The 20,263-nt window shown below is 37.1% G+C and overlaps 1 protein-coding gene across 1 annotated transcript in view; it reads right to left on the bottom strand.

The window, feature by feature from the left end:
• Nucleotides 1–20,263, bottom strand: part of RABEP1 (rabaptin, RAB GTPase binding effector protein 1) — a 78,428-nt gene that overhangs the window by 13,515 nt on the left and 44,650 nt on the right. The window contains exons 7-12 of the mRNA XM_007451606.1: nt 17,555–17,733; nt 15,433–15,564; nt 10,381–10,848; nt 9,039–9,143; nt 7,116–7,232; nt 1,641–1,739 (exon numbers count right to left, since the gene is read on the bottom strand). Of these exons, the coding sequence (XP_007451668.1) occupies nt 1,641–1,739; nt 7,116–7,232; nt 9,039–9,143; nt 10,381–10,848; nt 15,433–15,564; nt 17,555–17,733 (1,100 nt within the window). The remainder of the gene's footprint in view (nt 1–1,640; nt 1,740–7,115; nt 7,233–9,038; nt 9,144–10,380; nt 10,849–15,432; nt 15,565–17,554; nt 17,734–20,263) is intronic.

Raw genomic sequence — 20,263 nt, 5'->3', positions numbered from 1 at the left:
ATGGCTGCTGAGCCTGCGCGTCCGGAGCCTGTGCTCCACAACGGGAGGGGCCACAGCAGTGAGAGGGCCACAAACCCCCAAAAAAAAAAAAAAAAAAAAGATTTAAAAAAAAAACAATTAAGGACTTTCAGGGTCAATGGTTACATTTTAAGCATATAATAACAGTATTGTGATTATGCAGAAAAACTTCTTTGTTGTTAGGACATACACACTGAAATATTTAGGAGTGTCATGATGTCTACAACTTATTTCCAAATGGCTCAGAAAAATAAACAAATACGTATGTAATATAACATACACATATATGAAAGAGAGAGACTGAGAAACAATTGCAAGCAGTAAAAATGTGGCAAAATATTGACTGGTAAACCTAAGTGAAGATTTTATGAATGTTCACTCCATAAACAACTCTAAGTTTGAAATTTTTCAAAATAAATAGTTCGGGGGAAATATTAAGATCCCAACCACTACCATAGCTACTCTTCTTTGAAGGGGCATAAGAAATTGAGTTTATCTTTCTCAGTGTAAGAACATTTAAAGGTAATTTCAAGAAAATGGTAAGATATTAAAGTTCACAAGATCTCAACCTTAATTTCAACAATTCTTCAATGTCACCTGCAATATGTTCACTTTAAGTGGAATCAACTTGAAAAATGTTTGCAAAAGCAGGTGAGTTTTAAAAGATGAGAAGGAAGATGAGAGGGGACAGGGGAGTGTGAGGAGGCTAAACACTATGAAACTTTGTCAGCATTTAACAGTGTCCTTGAGATCAACAATTATTATTTCATATTCTCTAATTAATGAAAAGATATGAAACTCTCTCTGGTCATTGATTAGAGTGAGATGTTTCTCAATAGACCAGGGCTAGTATTTAGGGATCAGCTCAAAGGCCATTCAGATACTGACCCAATGCCAATCAAAAACAAACCATTACCATACAACTTGGAGTTTGTTTGTTTTTCTGTCAACCCTGCAAGAGCTGGACAAGAGGCAATTCTGTAGGATCACCCCAGCAGGACCAACTCTGCTATAGTTTACGAAGGGCCAGCAGATGCAGGGTTCCAACCTGGAGAAAAAGGCAGAGCAAGGCAAGTGGAGCCTGACTGCTCAGGAAGAGGCCCAAAGCTGGAGAACAATTCTGCAGAGGTTCAAGGCAGCTCTTCTTTAAGAAGCTCTCTGTTCCTATTCCTCTCAAAATTGACAGCCTTCTGGAAGTTTTCCAGTGCCACAGCAGTTGTGGTACATGTTGTATCGTAAACCCTATGAAATTACTGAGGTTGTTTAAAATATATTAGCTGTCCAGGAAAAGCACAGTGACTGCTCAAAAGCTGTACCTCCTAGGGCTTTGAGAGATTTCAACTTTTAGCTTGTATTTAGAGCTAAAAATTAAATGCTGGTCCATAGTTTATTTTATTTAGGTTTCTCAAATCAAAGAAAAATAAGTTAAAGGTGATAATTTTTTTGGTCACGAGGTAGGTTTAAAAAAAGAATAATGTCTTTACATAATCTTGTCCATTACTAACGTTCTATAGGCTCTGGAGAACATAATGGTAACCACTTTGGCCAGGAAGATAAAGTCACATCAAAGATTATTTCAAGACAGAATAACATAGTTAATGTTTATTTAAATGTTAACTTACCATCTGTTCCTGAACATCCCTCTTTGCCTGGGAAAACCCCTGTTGTAACTCTTCAAGTAAGATCTCAGATGCTTGGGCTCTTAGGACAAGTGCAGAGATCTTGAAAGAAAAAAAAAATTCATACGCAGAAAATTTAGTTAGGAATCTGATTATTCTGAAACTAACTCTTCCATCTCCTGCTTATTTAATGTCCGGAACTGATTTTTTTACTAGTTCATCAAACCCCACTCATCTATCATTCAACAGATATGTGTGCATCTACTGTGTACAAAGCCTCAGCCTTTCAGATGACACAAGGCAGTACCAAAAGTCCCCAGGGGTCATACGCTGCCATACATGAACAAAAGCATTATATGCATCTCTAGACATAGATATTAATCCATGTGACACAGTTATAAATATTATTCTTAAAGGAGCTAATTAAAAATCAATAAAAATTTTGAAACTCTGTCCACAAAAAAACCCCAAACAGTTTAAAGGATAAATAAATCTTCCCTGAACTAGCTGCAGTATTCTAAGGTGGTTTACTTAAGAGCAAAAGACACATGATAAAACTCTCTTGAATTAGTTTTAGTGTTCCTGACGAGGGGTTTATGTGAAAGTTGATGACTCATACATAAGAGTTATAAAATAAATCAAAATAAATTTGTTTAGACATTTAAAAAATGATTATTGTCAGAATTTTGTTTCCAGTAGTGGCAGAATAGGTGATGTGAACCAACCTTCCTGCTAATTAAGAAAACCAGACAAAAATATGAAAGACACCTACATGAAGGCATGGGAGAACAAGGCAAAAAAGAATCACAGAGCCAAGGACCAGAATGAAGACACATGGAGAACTGGGTGCAGCATCTGGAACAGCTCTTCTCCAGAAGCATGGGCCAACTCCAAAAGAAACAGAGGCAGCACTGAGAAGCTGAGCAGAGCGTCTGAAAGCCCCAGCACAGGGTGGCAAAAGTTAAGAGTCCAAGACCCAATACACAAAGGGATCCCTGGTAAACACCCTGCACTTTGGACTGGGTCTCCAAAGGGACACACCCTATAGTAAGGGAAGAATTTAAAGTAATCCAACCTTCACAACTTCATATAATCTCAATTCCCATAAGTGAATTAAGGTGATCCAGGATTGTTAGTACAACTAGTTGTCTGCCTCTAGTAAGAAAAATGGCTTTATTTCAACAATTTTCACATATAATGTCTAGTACCTCAAGTTAAGGATGCACAAGGAAAGACTATGATAGGGACTTCCCTGGTGGCGCAGCGTTTAAGAAGCCACCTGCCAATGCAGGGGACACAGGTTTGAGCCCTGGTCTGGGAAGGTCCCACATGCCGCAAAGCAACTAAGCTCATGTGCCACAATTACTGAGCGTGCGCTCTAGAGCCTGCAAGCCACACTACTGTAGCCCATGCTCCACAACAAGAAGCCACCGCAATGAGAAGCCTGCGCACCACAATGAAGAGTAGCCCCCACCTGCTGCAACTAGAGAAAGCCCGTGCCCAGCAACAAAGACCCAACACAGCCAAAAATTAATTAAAAATAAATAAAAGACTATGATAAAAAACAAAAGGAAATGATAAAAAACAAAACAGATAACAAAAACAGAGCTACAATGAATCCAGATGTTATTAGAAACAGACTTTAAAATAACTGTATTTGATCTGTTAAGAAATTTAGAACCACCAGATAAATGGAAACGATGAAAAATAACCAAATGGAAATAAACTAAAAAAATCAATTATCCAAATTAAAAATACAATGGATGAGTTTAACAGATTAGACCTATCTGAAGAGAAAATTAGTGATATGAAGATAATAAACAAAGACAAAAATGATGGGAAATACAGAAGAGAGATTAAAGAAGCCATGTAGATGCAATGCGAACATAACATATACAAATATTTGAAGAAGTAACAGCCAATGGAAATAGCTGGTAGAGCTAAAAATATACCTGTGCAAAAACTCAAAAATTCCGTAATTTCACTACTATGTATACTCGAGAGAAATAAGTCCACATGTCCACTAAAAGACATGTACAAGAATGTTAAAAAATGTATTCATTCACAATAGCCCAAAACCAGACACAATCCAAATCTCTCTCAACTGTAGAATGGATAAATGAATTATGGTATACTCATGTTATAGAATATACACAGCATTAAAATCTAACTACTGAGACACAGAACAATATGGATAAGTCTCACAGACATAATGACCCAACAGACCAGATGCAAAAGGCTACATACTATATGATTCCATTTATATGAAGTCCAGCAACAAGCAATTCTAAAACATAGTGTTAAAAGTTAGAATACTGGCTACCTCTAAGAATAGGCAGGTGGGGAATTTACTTATTAGTAAAGAACATGAGCGTATTAGAAATGTTCAGTATCTTGATGCAGATGATGATTTATTACCCTAGTAAAATTTTTCACACATTAAAATTCACCAAATTGTACACTTGAGATTTATGCACTTGTTTATCTCAATAAAAACAAATTTTTAAAGAGACATATGGCTGAGAATATTCCAATCACGATATAAGACATTAACTCAGAGATCCAAGAAACCCTGTGAACTCCAAACAGCAGAAATATGAAGAAAGACGCACCTAGGTATATAGCATAGTAAAACTGTTAATAACAAAAGCCAAAACGAACATCTTTACAACAGCCATGGAAAAAATAACATTTCACCTTCAAAGGAACAACAATAAGACTTACAGCTGACTTCTTAGCAGAAACATGGAAGCCAGAAGCAGTGGAATAAGAACTTCAAAGTGCTGAAAGAAAATATCATAAATACTCAGAATTCTATACCTGACCACAGAGTATCCTTCTTGAATGAAGGTGGAAAGAAAAAGATCTGTCTAATAAACAAAAATATGAGAGAATGGAGACTTTTGGCACTGTCCAAGATGGACTAAGCCCACCAAGGCCATTCTCTCCCCTTATTACAACTAAAAACTCTGGAAAAAATTAAAAAAGCAACTACCTGAGGACTCTAAAACATAAGCAAAAGCAGACAGTTTAGGGAGGGAAATCAAAACGGGAAGAAACAATTCATACTGCAGTTTACTGCTTATTTGGGTTTTTTTTCCTATTTTCTGCCAGCATGAATCTGAGAGCTGCCCCAGTTGTGAAGCCACAACAGATGCAGCAGCACAGGACAAACTGTTTTTCTGATCACAGGGCCAGGACAGGGTCCCCGTGAGCTGACGAGTAGAGTGGTACTGAGAGAAAAGAGCTAGAAAAAGGATCCCCTAATTCTGTGCATGAACCAGCACAAGTCTCACACTGACCCCTGAGCTATATACATACATGGACACATCCAAAGGAGCACTGCAAAGGCTTTTAAAAATGAACTGACATTAGAACTACCTACTACAGAAGGCAAGACAGAACTTATGAACGAACCTAATCAGGTTAACAGAACTGAGTGTCTCACAATAAAATATTCATAATCTCCAAGATCAATCTAAAAGTACCTGACATAGAAAGAATCAGGAAAATGTGGCCAATTCTCAAGAGGAAAGAAAATCAACACATGCCAACCCCATGATGACCTAGGTTGGACTTATCAAAGACTTTAAAGTAGCTACTGTAACTATGCTGCCTGGTATAAAGGTAAATACTGTTGAAACGAATGAAAACATAGTTCTCAGCAGAGAAAAACTTTTATAGTTTTTAGAAACTATATGTTTCTGAACTGTAAAGTTTCTAACTTTATGTTTCATTTAAAGAAACAAATGAAAAATTTACTATAAATTACAGCACAGAATCTGGCACAAAAATAGGCAAATAGACTAATCAAATAAAACAGAGTCCTCAAACTGACCCACACATGTACATTCACTTGATAGTTAACAAAGATGATCTTGCAGAGCAGTGAGAAAAAGGTGATCTTTTCACTAAATGGTACAGGAACTGACTCTCCATATGAAAAAATAAAATAAAAATTTACCCATACCTACAGCTGATACATAAAAGTCAGTTCTAGATGGATTTTAGATATAAATGTGAGTGGCTATAAACAATGAAGCTTCTACAAAATACATGAAAATATCTTCATATAACCCCAGGGTAAGAAAATATTCTTCTAAAAACCAGGATAAAAATCACTCATCATAAAGAAAAGATCAATAAATCTGACTACATTAAATTTAAGAACTTCTATTCATCAAAAGACACCATTAAAATAATGAAAATCTAAGGTACTAAGTAGAAGACATTTGGGACACATCACCAAAAGGCTCTAATAAGATTATATAAAGAACTCCTATCAGAAAAATAAGTGGAAAAAAAAAAAAGACAACCCAATAAAATATCAAGCATAAGACTTGAGAAGTAATTTCAAACACACACACACACACACACACACACACGCACACAATGATATCCCAATGGCTAACAGACATGAAAAATGCTAAATAACCTCAATGGTCATAAGAGAAATGCAAACTAAGCCACCATGAAATGCCATTACACACCCACCAAAATGGCTATAATTAAAATAACACAAAATGAAGTCTGTGGAGACTGTGGACCCACAGGAATTCTTCTCATACATTGCTGGGGAGAGTATAAATTCATACAACCACTTTCTGGCACTATTATCTCCAAAAGTTGACATACAGTTTGAACATTTTGACCCAGGCATTCCACTCCTAAGCACATACCCAGCAGCAACATGTACAACAAGCCCTATACAGAAATTTCAAAGTAGAATTATTCATAATATCCCACAACTGGAAACAACCCAAATGCTCATAACATTAAGATGGATAAATTATAATATATCCATACAATGGTACGAGTATACAACAATGAAAATAACAACTACCACTCACATTTGTGAGTAGGAACCTCACAATGTTGAATGGAGGAAGACAAACACAATGAATGATTGTGTCATTCATGAATACGGAGTATATGATTCATTTGTTAAAATAAGAAAACAGACAAAGCTAATCTAATGGTGTTAGACGTTAGGACTGTAGTTACCTCTAGGGAGGAAGTAGTAAGTGGAGGGGGAAAGTGAGGGCTTCTGGGGTACTAGCTAATTTTCTATTACTCGATCTTGGTGGTTACACAGATGTTAGTTCAGATATGTTTGGTATATCTGTATACGGTCACATTTTTTCCTATGCATGGTATTTTTCAAAAAGTCAAAAAGAAGATAACTAGCATCTTTCTTGTCAGCAGGTTTCTTGTGCAGCAGAAAAACCTAATAAAAATCAAAGGGGAAAAGAGAACCAGAGCCTCCTGATACTTACTAACGAGTTATTTCAAAAGTTACTTTCCTTAAATCTGTAAAACAGACACCAGAGAAAGATCAGTTTGAGATATTCTTATCTGAGGGAAAATAGAACTGCCAGATCTTCAGGGCAAGAAAGAAACCTTACTAGGTCTTCAAAACGCTTTTATTTAAACAACTCAGTCATCTCCCAGGGGCCACATTCTAAGACCCTCACTTACCTGGTGACTTGAATCTTCAGTGCTTTGCTTTATGAAGTCTTCCAGCTCCTGTTTATCTCTCATTGTCTTCTCTAACTGGTCATTTGCTTGCCTTAGCATCACCTGTAGCTTTTTCACCTATGCAATTTTAAACATCAATTAGAAGGAAGTACCAGAATTTTCATAAATTTAAAAAAAAAAATCCCTACCTCCAGAAAATTTTTTAAAACCTAATCTTTTTTCCTGAGAAACAAATTTGTCAATTTGGGAAAAAATTGAGATGAATTACCTCATTCGACAACTATACTGTGCTTTACAGTTAACAAAACATTTTTCATATCCATTATCATTTGAAAATATCTGCTTTTCCACCTGGGTCTTCTAGGCTAGGGCACTGGCCTCCCTGACTCTATCTTCTGCTGCCAATCTATAATCCACTCTAACACAATAAATATTTCTAAAATGAAAGTCAAATCATATTATTTCCCTACTTAAAATCCTTAAATGCCTCCCAAAGTCTTCAGCGTAAAATTTAAATCCCTTCAGTCATCACAGCCCTCCCTCCATGATCTCATCATGGCCTTCCCTTTGTAGCTTCTTCTCCCACTATTTTCCTCCCACTCTCTCTCCACTCTCTCTTTCTCTCTCTCTCACACACAACCCCCCCTTATGCCCAGCCACATAAACTATTCATACTTCCTAGAACACACAATTTTCCTTCATAACTGTTCCTTTGTACACATTTCCTCTCCTTGAACACCGTTTCTCCATTTCTTTTCCTAATTCATTTTTACTCTAGCTCTAAAACAAACTTAGCTGAACTGTTACCTTCCCTAGTTAACAGCCCATAGTTAATTTAGATGCCTCTGCTCATCCTCTAGTTCTACTTGTACATGTACAGGAACAAACCATATTGAACTGATGGCTTGGATTGCAACACTGAAAGCTCCCTATGGGCAGTATGTTGTTCTCTCTGTATCTGAATGCTCAGAGCCCAGCAAAGTGCCTGCACAGATGAATGAAGCAAGAGTAAAATGTCTATTGACACGACTGTCTATGGAATCCAAGATACCCCATTCCTATACCACACTATCAGAGACCAACTATTGATATAGAGGCTTCACAAATAGCTTTAGAAATTTACCTCTAAGCCATCTAAAAATATATATATATATATGAAGAAAATTAATGCCAAAGGCATTTGAAAATATTAAACCATCATTCTAACCTGCTTAAGCTTATTTTGAAGACTAGGGTAACACTCTCCATAATAACCAAAGAACAATTTGGAAATACAAAAAAAAAGTTATTTTTTCCTTACATATCCTTTCACAAGTTTACTCTCATGAAGTTCTACATCATTTCCTAAATGTTATCAGGGAACCCATTATTAGGCACTGTATTTGGAAAAGTACTTGTCAGTTTCAGCATACCTAATCTACCAAATCTTAATTTCTGTGGCCCTGCAAATTAAACTTACTTCAACAAATTTATGACAAGAATTAGGCAATAAGCAATGAAGAGTACAAATACTGATTAATGTAATATCCAATTAAGTTTTATCCAATTAGAAGCAACAGTCAACCTAACCCCTTATCTCCCTAAATCTCTGTATCATAAAGCACTTTCCGTATGCATGCATTCCTCACAATAACACTTCTAGGCCTTGGGCAGAAGGAACAGGTTGGGAGAGGAGATATGCCAGCTGAGCTGACCTGTGTGGTATTGGGCAAGCTAATGAAGCAAAGACACACAAAAGCAAAAATTCTATAGCGTGCTCCCACTGGAAATGTAACTGACATTGCACGTACCAGATTATTTCAGACTTAACAAGATGAATATACTTCATAAAGCAAATTGGGAGGGGTGAAGGGCAATTAATTCAACACCTCCAATGAAAACTACAACAGCTCACCAATTTCACACAACCCAAAAGAAACTCACCTGGTCTCTTGTTTCAGCCTCTTGAATCTGAATTCCTTGTAACTGTTTTTCATAATTGGAACACATATCACAACGTCTACCAAGTTTATTTCCAGCATTATGTACCTGAAGGGCACCAAAATTACCTCTTATCAGGCAGAACAAAACAAGTCTACATCACATACTTGAGGAACACGTGCAGTCTTACCTATGTTACTCGAAGTAGAAAATGGAGTAAACAATTTATTCAGGGACTTATGGCAAGTAGTTACAATAGAGAGCTGGATTCTAAAAAAATCGTAAGTCCAATATAAGTATGACAGGAAAACAAGGGACACAACTTTATCATCAAGAGGCTAAGGGCCACAAAACAGCGCATTTGAGGGAAACACACGGAAAGCAAAAGGTACTACACCATGGCACTCACAATTTAAATCAATACTACCCAACAAGGGAGGGGATGGGGAAGGGTGGAGTGCAAATTAACCATTTCACCAGCTCCAAGCACAAAAGAGGTATGAAACAATTAAATAGCACCTTCTCAAACGTTTTGCATGAGACCAAGGAGAACAGTTTCTTTCAGGCTTAATGAGCTGTACCACTTGCTAGTCAACAGCTTCTTTAAAGAGAAGTAGCCCTGAGTAAAAGAAAGCACTGGAAGTCATGAAACCTGTATCCTAACCCAGGTTTTGCTACTAAGTCGAAGGGGAAACTTGAGCAACTCATTTGACCTTTCTGAGCCAGTTTCCTCTTCTATAAGTCGGAGAAAATCATGCCCTGATTGTCTCATTATTATCAAGAAGCTCAAAGAGAAGAGGTATGTGAAAAGGCTTTGTAATCTGTAAAGCACTATGCAAATACATATTTAAGTTTTTATCTCCTAATCTTACTTCTGAGTTTGCAAATATTATTAGGAGGAAAATTAACCTTTTTCCACCCCCTCCTTTAAACTCATTCTAAGCATCAATTGCTGAAAAGCATTTGTACTTTAGACCTCAAGGAAAGATGAAAGAATATGAATCTTGGAATACACTAAGATTATAGAAAACTGCAAGGAAACCAAATTCGGGCTACACAAAGTTAGCTATGCTATTCAAGCAGATCGCTCCAACTTAAGAGATGTGACTTCAGGTGGAGAAGTTCACACTGAACACAGTCAGCTAGCGAGTTCCCTTCTCTGTCATAATCACCAGGAACAGCCAAAGCAGACAATGATAAGGGTCAGACAATATGGGTTAACACTCATTTGCTGGCAACAAGTGTGAGCATTGACTCCAGGGACCATCTCTTGAATGAACAATAAATCCAGAGCTACCCAGTATCCCTCAAAGTGAGCAGAGGAGAAGCCAGGAAGATAACTCACCTCTTTCTGCAGGAGATTCCATTCTGTCTCACTGACTAAGCGATAACCACTGGGAGACACATAAGCACTTTCCATACCCTGTGTGACACTAGACAGGAGGGATGCCGTTTCTTCTTGTTCTGGTGTCATTGCCTTGATTGCTCTTTCCTGATCTTTGGTTAACATAAACCCACTTGGCATTTGCAGTGACCCAAGGGAGGCGGTATCAAAGTTCTCAGTCACCGAATCTGCTCCTACCAACGGTCCAAAATCTGATTCGTCCAGGTTCCCAGCAGATTTTGCTTTGCAGTTATAGCCTAAAGCTTTGGATTGCAGTGAGCCTGAGGTTCCCAAGCTGTCTGTAGACTGTGCTCTCCTGAGTCCATCTTTAAACATGTCATTGTCTGATTTAGTGAATGGATCCCCGGATGGCAACAGTAAGTCTGCATCTAAAGAATGGACTGAACCATGGGTGCTATCTAAATGCTCCTGAAATGTGAAAATACATTGCCAGTTAGACAATTCCTGATATTTTCAAAGAGAAAAACTACCATATTTTATAAAGTATTTTGCCACACGTTACACATGACAATCTTTAGTGTGCTGCCTTCATATATTCATTGAACAAACATTTATTGAGTGTCTTCTATATCCTGGGCACTAAACCAAGCACTCAGGATACAAATGTGAACAATCTCTGACTTCAAAATGCTTAGTTTCATGAAAAAAATAAACAAGTGAGCCAAGTAAACAGGCTATTAGAATATCATATTCAATAAAATGACAGGCTACAGCTATGTACTGAATGCTCTGGGAGCTCAAGGAGAGGAATTCAGCCCAGACATAAGAATCAGGGAAGGTCTCATGAAATTCAGTATTGGGTATATGGAACACAAGGGGCCTGCTGTATATCCAAGTAGAGACGTCCACCCAATAGAGGGACAAAGAAGTCTATCTTTAGATAGAGACTTGGGAGTAACCACCATACAGTAATAATTAAAGCCACGGCAGCAAATCAGAACACTTAGGATGAGTCTGTAGGATATGAAGAAAGCCAAGGGCAAGGCCCTGATAAACATCAATTTTGTCCATTTTGGGGACGGACAGAGGAAGGAGTACCCAGAATAGAAGGGAAATGAGGATAATGTTGTATGCTAGAAACTAAGTTTCAAGCAAGGTGTAATCAATATGTTAAATAAGGCTGCATCAAGGGAAAGAAGCCAGACGCAAACGGTCACACACTGTACGATTCCATCTCTATGAAATATCCAGAATAGGTAAATCCACAGGGACCAAAAACAAATCAGTGATTGCCAGAGGTTAAAGGGAAAGGAGAGTAGGGAGTGACTCCAGTGATATAAGGGGTCTCTTTTGGGGGCAATGACAATCTTCTGAAACAGTGCAGAGAGGTAATGGTTGCACAACATTGTAAATGTACTAAAGGCCATTGAATTGCACATTTCAAATGGTTAATTTTTTGTTATGTGAATTCCTTTTTAATGTGGTGCAGCACACTCCCAAAGTCAAAAAAGCACACCAGTACCATTCTAGCACAGTTTGTAGGAAAATCAGAAAGCAAGGAAAATGCAGCAAGTTCTTCTTGAAACTAAATTTATTCAATTTAAAGAACTGGCTTTTATTTTAAGATACTATCCTTTCTACGTTTTGTTGTTAAATGCCCTTCCTCTTATGAACTGGAAAAGACTAAAATACAGATTTTTTTTCAATGTTTTAAAAATATCCTTACTTGGTATAATAAAATGTTGACAACTTTTATGTTAATTCCTCCATTTATTTCTTTTTAAAGTTTTTTTTTTAAGGTTTTTTAATCTGTGAAATTCCGATGGCTGAGGAACACAAATCTAGTATATACTGAGCTAGCTACGGCAAAGGTCCCAAATAAGCACCCTAATAAAAATTGGAGAGAGAGCATTGTTAGCTTATAAAGGAACACGACATCTAACGCTATCATATATTAACACAATGCTACTGTGACACCAAAGAAGGAAGGGGATAGGGGCAAGAAAGTTGTGAGGGCCATTTAAAAAACACCAGACTACCATGCTGATAACAATACTTATAAGGAACATATACTTGTAGGGGTATGTAAACTGTTACACTGTTTCTGAAAGATGATTCAACAATATGTTTGCTTATGCTCTTAAACTCAGCAGTTCTCTTCCCAAGAACTTACATTAAGGGAGTAATCAGATAAGTCCATGACTTTTATACAAAGAAGAATTATATATAATAGCATTATGGCATTACTCATAATAATGAAAATTTTTTTACTAGTGAAAAATGAAACAACTGACTATCTGTTAGTGTGTTAATCATGCTTATTTTCTATATTTTATGATGTTTTTGACCTTTTGAAGGCCTTGCTGGCTGAGGAGAGACTGCCTCTTCCAAACTAGCTAATTCCTAGAAATAATAAACAACTTACCTATGAATATCTTTCACATCTAAATCAACCAATCTCAAGTCGATACTCCCAACGAACTCCTTTATCCAACTCTTACACACCAAGCCAGTATTTCCCCTGCTCTAAATCAACCCAGGGCCAGGTACCAGAAAACTGAAGATAGACTCTATGCCCCAAAGCCCACTGGATTTATTCAAACTAGCCAGTCCTATGCTATTTAGCCTGCCCTACCTTTCCCTCAAAACTCCCAATAATGGCTGTGGTCCATGCTTTCCCCTTGCTCCTCCTTTTACTTCATGACCAACTCTGGTGCTTCTCCATGTGCCTCTGCACAGTGTACCATGACTCTCATTTCTAGAGGGACTGTAACATTAAACTTTTTGTTCAATGGCATTAACCTGTCATCACTCGGTCACCTTTATAAATTAAAACCTGGGCACAAATCAATTTGTAGGAGACTAAGGAATTATGGTACATTTACATGCTGAAATACTGTTAGTCATTAAATATCACTGTGGGGGAAAACACTGATGTGTCAAAACCTTTAAAGACAGATTTAAGTGGGGGAAAAATGTACACAAAACATCATGTACAGTTACAATCTGTATTATGTTTTAAAAGTACAAATAGAAACACACATATGTTACCTTTGGAAATGGAAAAAGAGGGAAAGGAGAGGTACATACCAAAATGTTAGTGGTGGTATCTCTGGCTAGTAGAATTTATCAGTTATTTTTATTTTGTATGACTTTCTGTACTTTCCAAATTTTCCATAATGAACACATATTACTTTTGTGGTGAGAAAAGCATATTCTTAGCATTTAGGTTAAAGAAGATATAGGGTCCTACAAATTTTAAGTGGTTTTAGCAATATATCTAAGTCTCCAAAGCATTCCATATTAACTTTAAATCAACAGGCTAAAGTAAACTGTCACTGCCTCTCAATACAAAACAAGTACATTCAACATTCAAACTGCAAAACATCAGATCTGAAAGGCTATATTTCAATGTCAGAAAATGTTATGCACAATATACAGTATAAATCTGTTAAAACACTATTAAAAAATTTTAAGTGCTTCACTGTAAATCACAACAAATTTCCTTTTCCTGTTTTCCTGCTAAAATATTTTTTTTTTAAGTTTGAAACTTTGCCAAACATTCCTGGACACAGGACTGCATGATGCAGAAACCACATAATATTTGGCAGTACGCAAAAATTGAGACATTCTCTTGGAAGTCTATTTTAAAAAAAAGACAAAGCAGAATCAGGGCAAGGTTCTCAGTGTATGAGCCAAGAGAGAGAATGTACAAAAACAATTACATCACACTTTTCAGTGTCCACTAGGATTTTTTTAAAGCATTTTTTCAATGTCAAATAATCCATAAACATGGAAATATGAGCCACCAGCAAGTAGATTTTACATGGCTCAGCGTATATCTGCCAACTAAACAGAAACATAATACCTCTGAAAGTGAGAAAAGACCCTTATCCAATTTACCTGAAACTGGTTCACCAGGCAGGGAAAGGAGGTAGTGGTGGGGGAGTAAGTATGAATCTCTAAACAGCAGGGACAGTATAAACAATGCATATGAGCATGGACAGCTAGTAGAAACGTCTGGCTGTGATGAAGTGGAGAGTATGCTAAGGCTGGAAGGGTCAATTCAACTCCAAAGGCGCTTGTATGGCAAGCTGGGGAACTTAGTTTTTACCCTGAAGTCAATTAATAGAAGCATTTCCTTCCCTGAAGAGATATCAGCTTGAGTCTTGAAGGATGAATAGAAGAATTCCAGAACTCAGAAAGGCAGAGGGAGGCAAGCATTCCAGGTAAAGGAACCAATGTGCAAGGCAGAGAGTATAGCACAACAAGATGAGCAATGTGGCTAAAAGAGAGTGCATATTATGAAGGGTCTTGACTGTCTGAGTGAGGAAGTTGCACTTAATTATGTAGGTAATGGGAGTGAGTGGTGGTTCTGACTAGGGGAGTAGCCTGACTATAGCTGCACTTAAGAAAAATAAATCTGACAGTAATGCTGAGGGTACAGTGGAATGGGACAGGCTGAAGACAGACAATGTAATGAGGAGGCCCTTGCCACATGTGGGTGAGAGGCGATGAGGCCACAGGAACACCATCTTACACTTTCCACCTCCAGGTCTCTCTACTCTGCCCATTCCCAATACCTGAAATGTTCTACCCTACTCCATCACAATCTGCCAAACCCCACACACTCTTCTCAGGGCTTAAGATCTAATACTTGATAATACAGGCCACAGAGAATTAAGTGTTTCAATACTTTAGATAAAATCTCTTTTAAACAAAAGCTCAAAGTATTAGAAACATTTATTCATATCAAAAAAGATTTTGCAGATATTATTTAAATTTTCTTCTAACGTTTTAATTTTGGAACCGCTAGAAAAAAGAACATCTAATTGTTTCGCAGACCATGAGAGAAACCATGTGTTTCAAATTGTACTACCTATAGTACTGTAAAAACAGCTGAAAATAAAGTATTATCACTTTATCTAATTTTCAGCTAGTAGCTACTACCCACTTCCCATATGAACAATGTAACTAACTGATGTATGATATGAGAAGCTAAAAATGGTTAACACTGTGTATACGATGATTTTAATTATAGATTCATTATACCTCCTCATTTGATAACTGGGCTGAAGATTCTTCATGAGTTAAAGCACACACTACTGGTATTTTTACTTCTTCCTCAACATTTGTTTTTTTATGATCCTTTCTCTTACTAATTCTTTGTTGTTCATCTTCCTCCTAAAAGTTAGGAAGAAAAAATACATATTACCCAGGTAATCTATACTTAATGATTCCCACAGTTCTTTAACCACTCAAAACAAATATACAAGTATACTACATGAAAGGCAAAACAAAAGAGAGCAAATCACCCACCTCTTCTTCAAGTGATTTGAGAAAGAAAATTTACATAGAATGTTCCTTCGGCTTATTATGTAAAACAAATAGGAAAAAGTTACGGCATTACACATCCACTTGAAACATGTACAAACTTATATGAAATACAAATGAATGATTGAAGCTGATGTAATAATTCACTCAACAAAGATCAAAGATACCTTCAATGCCCCCCCGCATAAAACACTCTAGTGGGGAGGGACAAATACACGATTACATCACTATATAAGTATGTACAAAGTTCCACAGGAGAGAAAACAAAGATTTCATCTGAGGGAGCTAGAAAGGGGGGCCCAAAGGTAACACTTGAGCTGGATCTTGAAGAATCAGTAAGATGAGTTTGCCAATTGTGTGAGAGGAGACAAGCAAGGGTTCCAGGGAGAAAAAAAGTATGTAAAAGGGAGAGGGGCACGGAAGAGCAGGCATGTGGGGAATACTGAATAATCTCATGTGACTAAAAAGAGGGCAGGCACATGAGTAGTGAAGTACACGGAGAAGGGGGTGGTGATTAAGTGCTTAGACTCTGGAATCAGAGATTAGTCAACCCTCAGATAGGCCATTAGTCCCTATCTCATATGGGAACTTTTGTTGTGTGTTTTTCTGTTTTGAGAACCACATGAGATAAAGCTTTACATTTAAAGCCTGGTGCACAGGCCTTAAATGACCAGTTCTGGAATTTAGACTATTCTAACGGGAAGCAGGAAAAGCATGATTGTATCTGTACTTTAGAATCTAAATCCTCAAGTTGACTGTCTACACACAAGATGAATGAATCAATTAAGAGAAAAGAAATTTAAAAAGGAAGAAACTTCTGAAAAACAAAATCTAACCTAAGTTACACAAGATAATTTAAAATATTTCTTATAGTACCTACAAAAGCTTCTACACAGCTATCCTAGGGAAATATTTGCACACATACACAACATAGTATAGGATATTAGCTGCAAAACTACTTGAAATGACACACAAAAAAAGCCATCTAGATGCCCACTACAAAGAGAAGGATTAAATCAAATATAGTACATCCATGTTACCAGCTAACAGAATGAGACAGATCTCTAAAGTGAAAATATATCGAAGATGATGCTTATGAGAAAAATAAGCTACAGAATAAATACTTATACTATGATTTCAGTTGTATGGGGGAAAAAAAAAAAAGAAAACTGAATATACACTTAAAACACATAGAAGTGGTGTGGAATACTACCTTCCAAACTGATTATTCCTGATTACAAAAGTGGTTATTTCTGCGAAGGAAGTATGTGAGATGTCAAGGGAGATTTTCACTTTATCACTTTTTTTTTTCACTTTGTATTTAAACCAAAATATTTTAACATGAGAATGTATTTATGTATTACTCATATAACTTAAATAATTGTTTTTTAAGATAAGGAGAAAGCAGGACCCTGGGTATGCAGCCCTCTGGACACCTGCCTTTTCATATCACTCAGCCTCTCCAACCCCACCCATCACTGTCTAACAAGGCTTTTAGAGCAATGTCACAAAAGACATGGCCTGGATTAACACAATTCAGGAGCCCTAGGAGAAGTGGACAGAACTGCAGAGAAAGATTTTCTCAGAAATATGCACTACTGCATCCTGCAGACTGAAGAGAATCATTTCTAAATCAGTTCTTCCCCTTCCCCCCAGACAAGGCCATTTCTGAAGTTGAAAAACAAAATCCCTCAAATGTAGCTATTATGTTTTTTGAAATGGCATACATCAACTTTGTTTCAGGCTTAAGTCAATCTATAATATACATAAAGGATGATCATGTGTCGGGGTGGAGTGGTTTATTAACAAGGCAAACAAGTCCTATGAAACTGGTATTCACCTGATCTTTCTTCTTCAGTTCTTCAACTTGTCGGAGCTGTTCTGAAGTTAGCACAATTTCCATTCGCTGCATGTCCCTCATTAGCAAACGCTGAGATTCCAGGAACTGGTCATTGGCCTTCTGCCACGTGTGTTTCAACTGGTTGTGCTGCTGTCGCTCTTGCTCCAAGAGATGGCATACTGTTTAGGAATCCCCGAATCAAAAACACTGGATTTTAATGGTAGGCAATTTCTTTAACATAGGACTAACTAGACTAGACCTGACCAAAGGTCCATCCGGTCTGGATTCTGCCTCTGACAAGAACCCAGGGGCAACCTGCCATAGGACAAGGCAGCTGTCCCCACACCACCTGTCTAAGCAGAGTCTCCCGAAGTGTGTTCCTAGGAAGAGCAATGTGTGAAAAAAAGATTTCTGTGCTAGGTGAGTTTCAGAAACCTTGGATTAAAAACTTTTTTTTAAAGATTTCTTTACTGCAGGACTTTGAACTCAGGGTCTTAAGTATGTCTATGTTCTCTTGTAAGATGATATATAATATAATACCTCCCAAATTTATTTGACAAAAAAATCCTTTCCACAGTGCCACTCACGTAACAAATGTTGTAGGGAATACAATTTGGGAAACATTGCTCTAAAGGGAAAACACATAGAAACCACTCCTAATTGTCTTTAATACACTCTGAATAAATCTTGTTATCCAGGAATCCTTCTTGAGTCCATTTAGTTTTGACCTCTCAGGATAAGTCAAAGAATCTTTGTAAATGCTTGTGTTACTGATATTCATCAGCTCAGCCATCTTCTTTGGGAAAAAAAGAATAGATGGTATCATCTATCAGCCCAGTTACCCAAGCCAGAAACCTGACAGACAACTCATACTTCTGACTTTTCCTCACCCAACACATTCAACTGTGACAGAGGCCTACTAATGCTACTTCCTGTGTGATATGACACTCCATCTTCTGCCTTCTGCCTTAGATTTAGGACTCAGACAACTACAACAGGAGTCTCTTCATAACCCTCCCTGCCATTCGTCTGGCCCTCTGTATTCTATCCTCCACACTGCTGTAAAACTGAACTCTCTAGAAGGTAAAACATTACCACTCTCAAGCTTAAAACCCTTCAGAGAAGCCCGACACAAAAGGCCACATACTATATAATCCCATTTATACAGAAGTCCAGAATAGGCAAATCTATAGAGACAGAAAGTAGATTAGTGGTAGCCAGGGGCTGGGGGGAAGAAGAGAATAGGGAATGACGGGGAATGGGTACAAAATTTCTTTTTGGAGTAATGAAAATGTTCTGGAGGTAGGTAGTGCTGATGGTGTACGACTTTGTGAATATATTAAACATCATTGAACAGGTACCTTATCTCGGTAAAGCTGTTAGTTAGGACAAAAAAATTTTCTAAATCCTTCAGAGCCTCCTTATTACCAATACGATAAAATCCAGAGTCCTTAGCATAAGGTCTCCAGGATCTGGCCCATGTCTACCTCTCCTGTCTCACATTTTGCTCCAATGCCTCTTGCATTTTAATCTTGCTGAACTATATTTCTTACAGTTTCGTTACCTTGTTGCACCACATGCAAATGGCCTTGAATGCCATGCTCCTCTCTGATGACCTGACAAACACCGACCTATTTTTCAAAACTCCACTTAACAACCTCTTTTAAGAAGCCTATTCATGGCACCGTTGCCTCCTAACACACTTCCTAGCACATATGATATGAAACTGCACTGCACTTGGTTGCATATCTAATTTCCCCAATTTAGGCTCTAATTTACACTGCTGCTCAATTTTTAACTATCTTCTTTTCACGTAAATACTCCTTGTTTGGTGTGAATGTTTCAGTATAAATTACTCTACCCCCTTACTTATTCTAATGAAACTTCTCAGATACTTCTCCAGGTATATTAGGAAGGTCTGGTAGTCTTGCACTATTTCTGGAAGGGTTGGGACACATAGGTTAAACAGAAAGTCCTTTTTCTTCTGGACATCCTTTCAGAGTTTGAGTGTCTTTTTGACTGCAACAGCACTTTTGAAAAGCATTTCCTGACAGCCAAAGACTCAAACACTGGATTACTTTAATAACATTTTATAAAATAATTCTGTAGGCTTATATAATTTCAACTTCCCACTATTTGGGATAAAAACCTAACTCCTATGCCAACCTGAATTATTTATGGAAGAGCTATATTTTCCATGACCACAGTCCTAAATTTTCATATTAAAACATGTTACTAGTATAACCTGCAACGAATATAAGATTTCAAGAGGTCCATGCATTTAGATGAGGTAAAAATTTAGATCTTTATTTTCACTAACCTCTAACTGAAATTATCATTTCCTTCAATTATAAAATATAGACAACAAACCACAGTAAGTATAACAATACCCATGACTTGGTCACTAACAGGAGTCATAGATACTTTTATATCTCAGTACAGTTGTTGCAGATATCTTAATATATTATTTACGCTCATCATACTTCAAAATTACAGTAGTTGTTAGACCTGGTACTAGACCTTGTTATTTAATGCATTGATAAAATAGCACATTTATTACTATAAGTTTGCAGTTATTTATATTTTGATAACTGTTTTATAATATAATTGATTTCTTTTATAATTCTATGTATTTTATGTATTAAAAACATTATTCTGAGAGGGCTTCACAAGACTGGCAAACGAGTCTGTGACACAAAAAGGTTACGA

Source organism: Lipotes vexillifer, unplaced genomic scaffold, assembly GCF_000442215.2.
Source record: "Lipotes vexillifer unplaced genomic scaffold, Lipotes_vexillifer_v1.1 scaffold126, whole genome shotgun sequence".
NCBI classification, from domain to species: domain Eukaryota; kingdom Metazoa; phylum Chordata; class Mammalia; order Artiodactyla; family Lipotidae; genus Lipotes; species Lipotes vexillifer.
The sequence above is the reverse complement of the archived record's forward strand: the minus strand, read 5'-3'. Positions and strand labels throughout refer to the sequence as shown.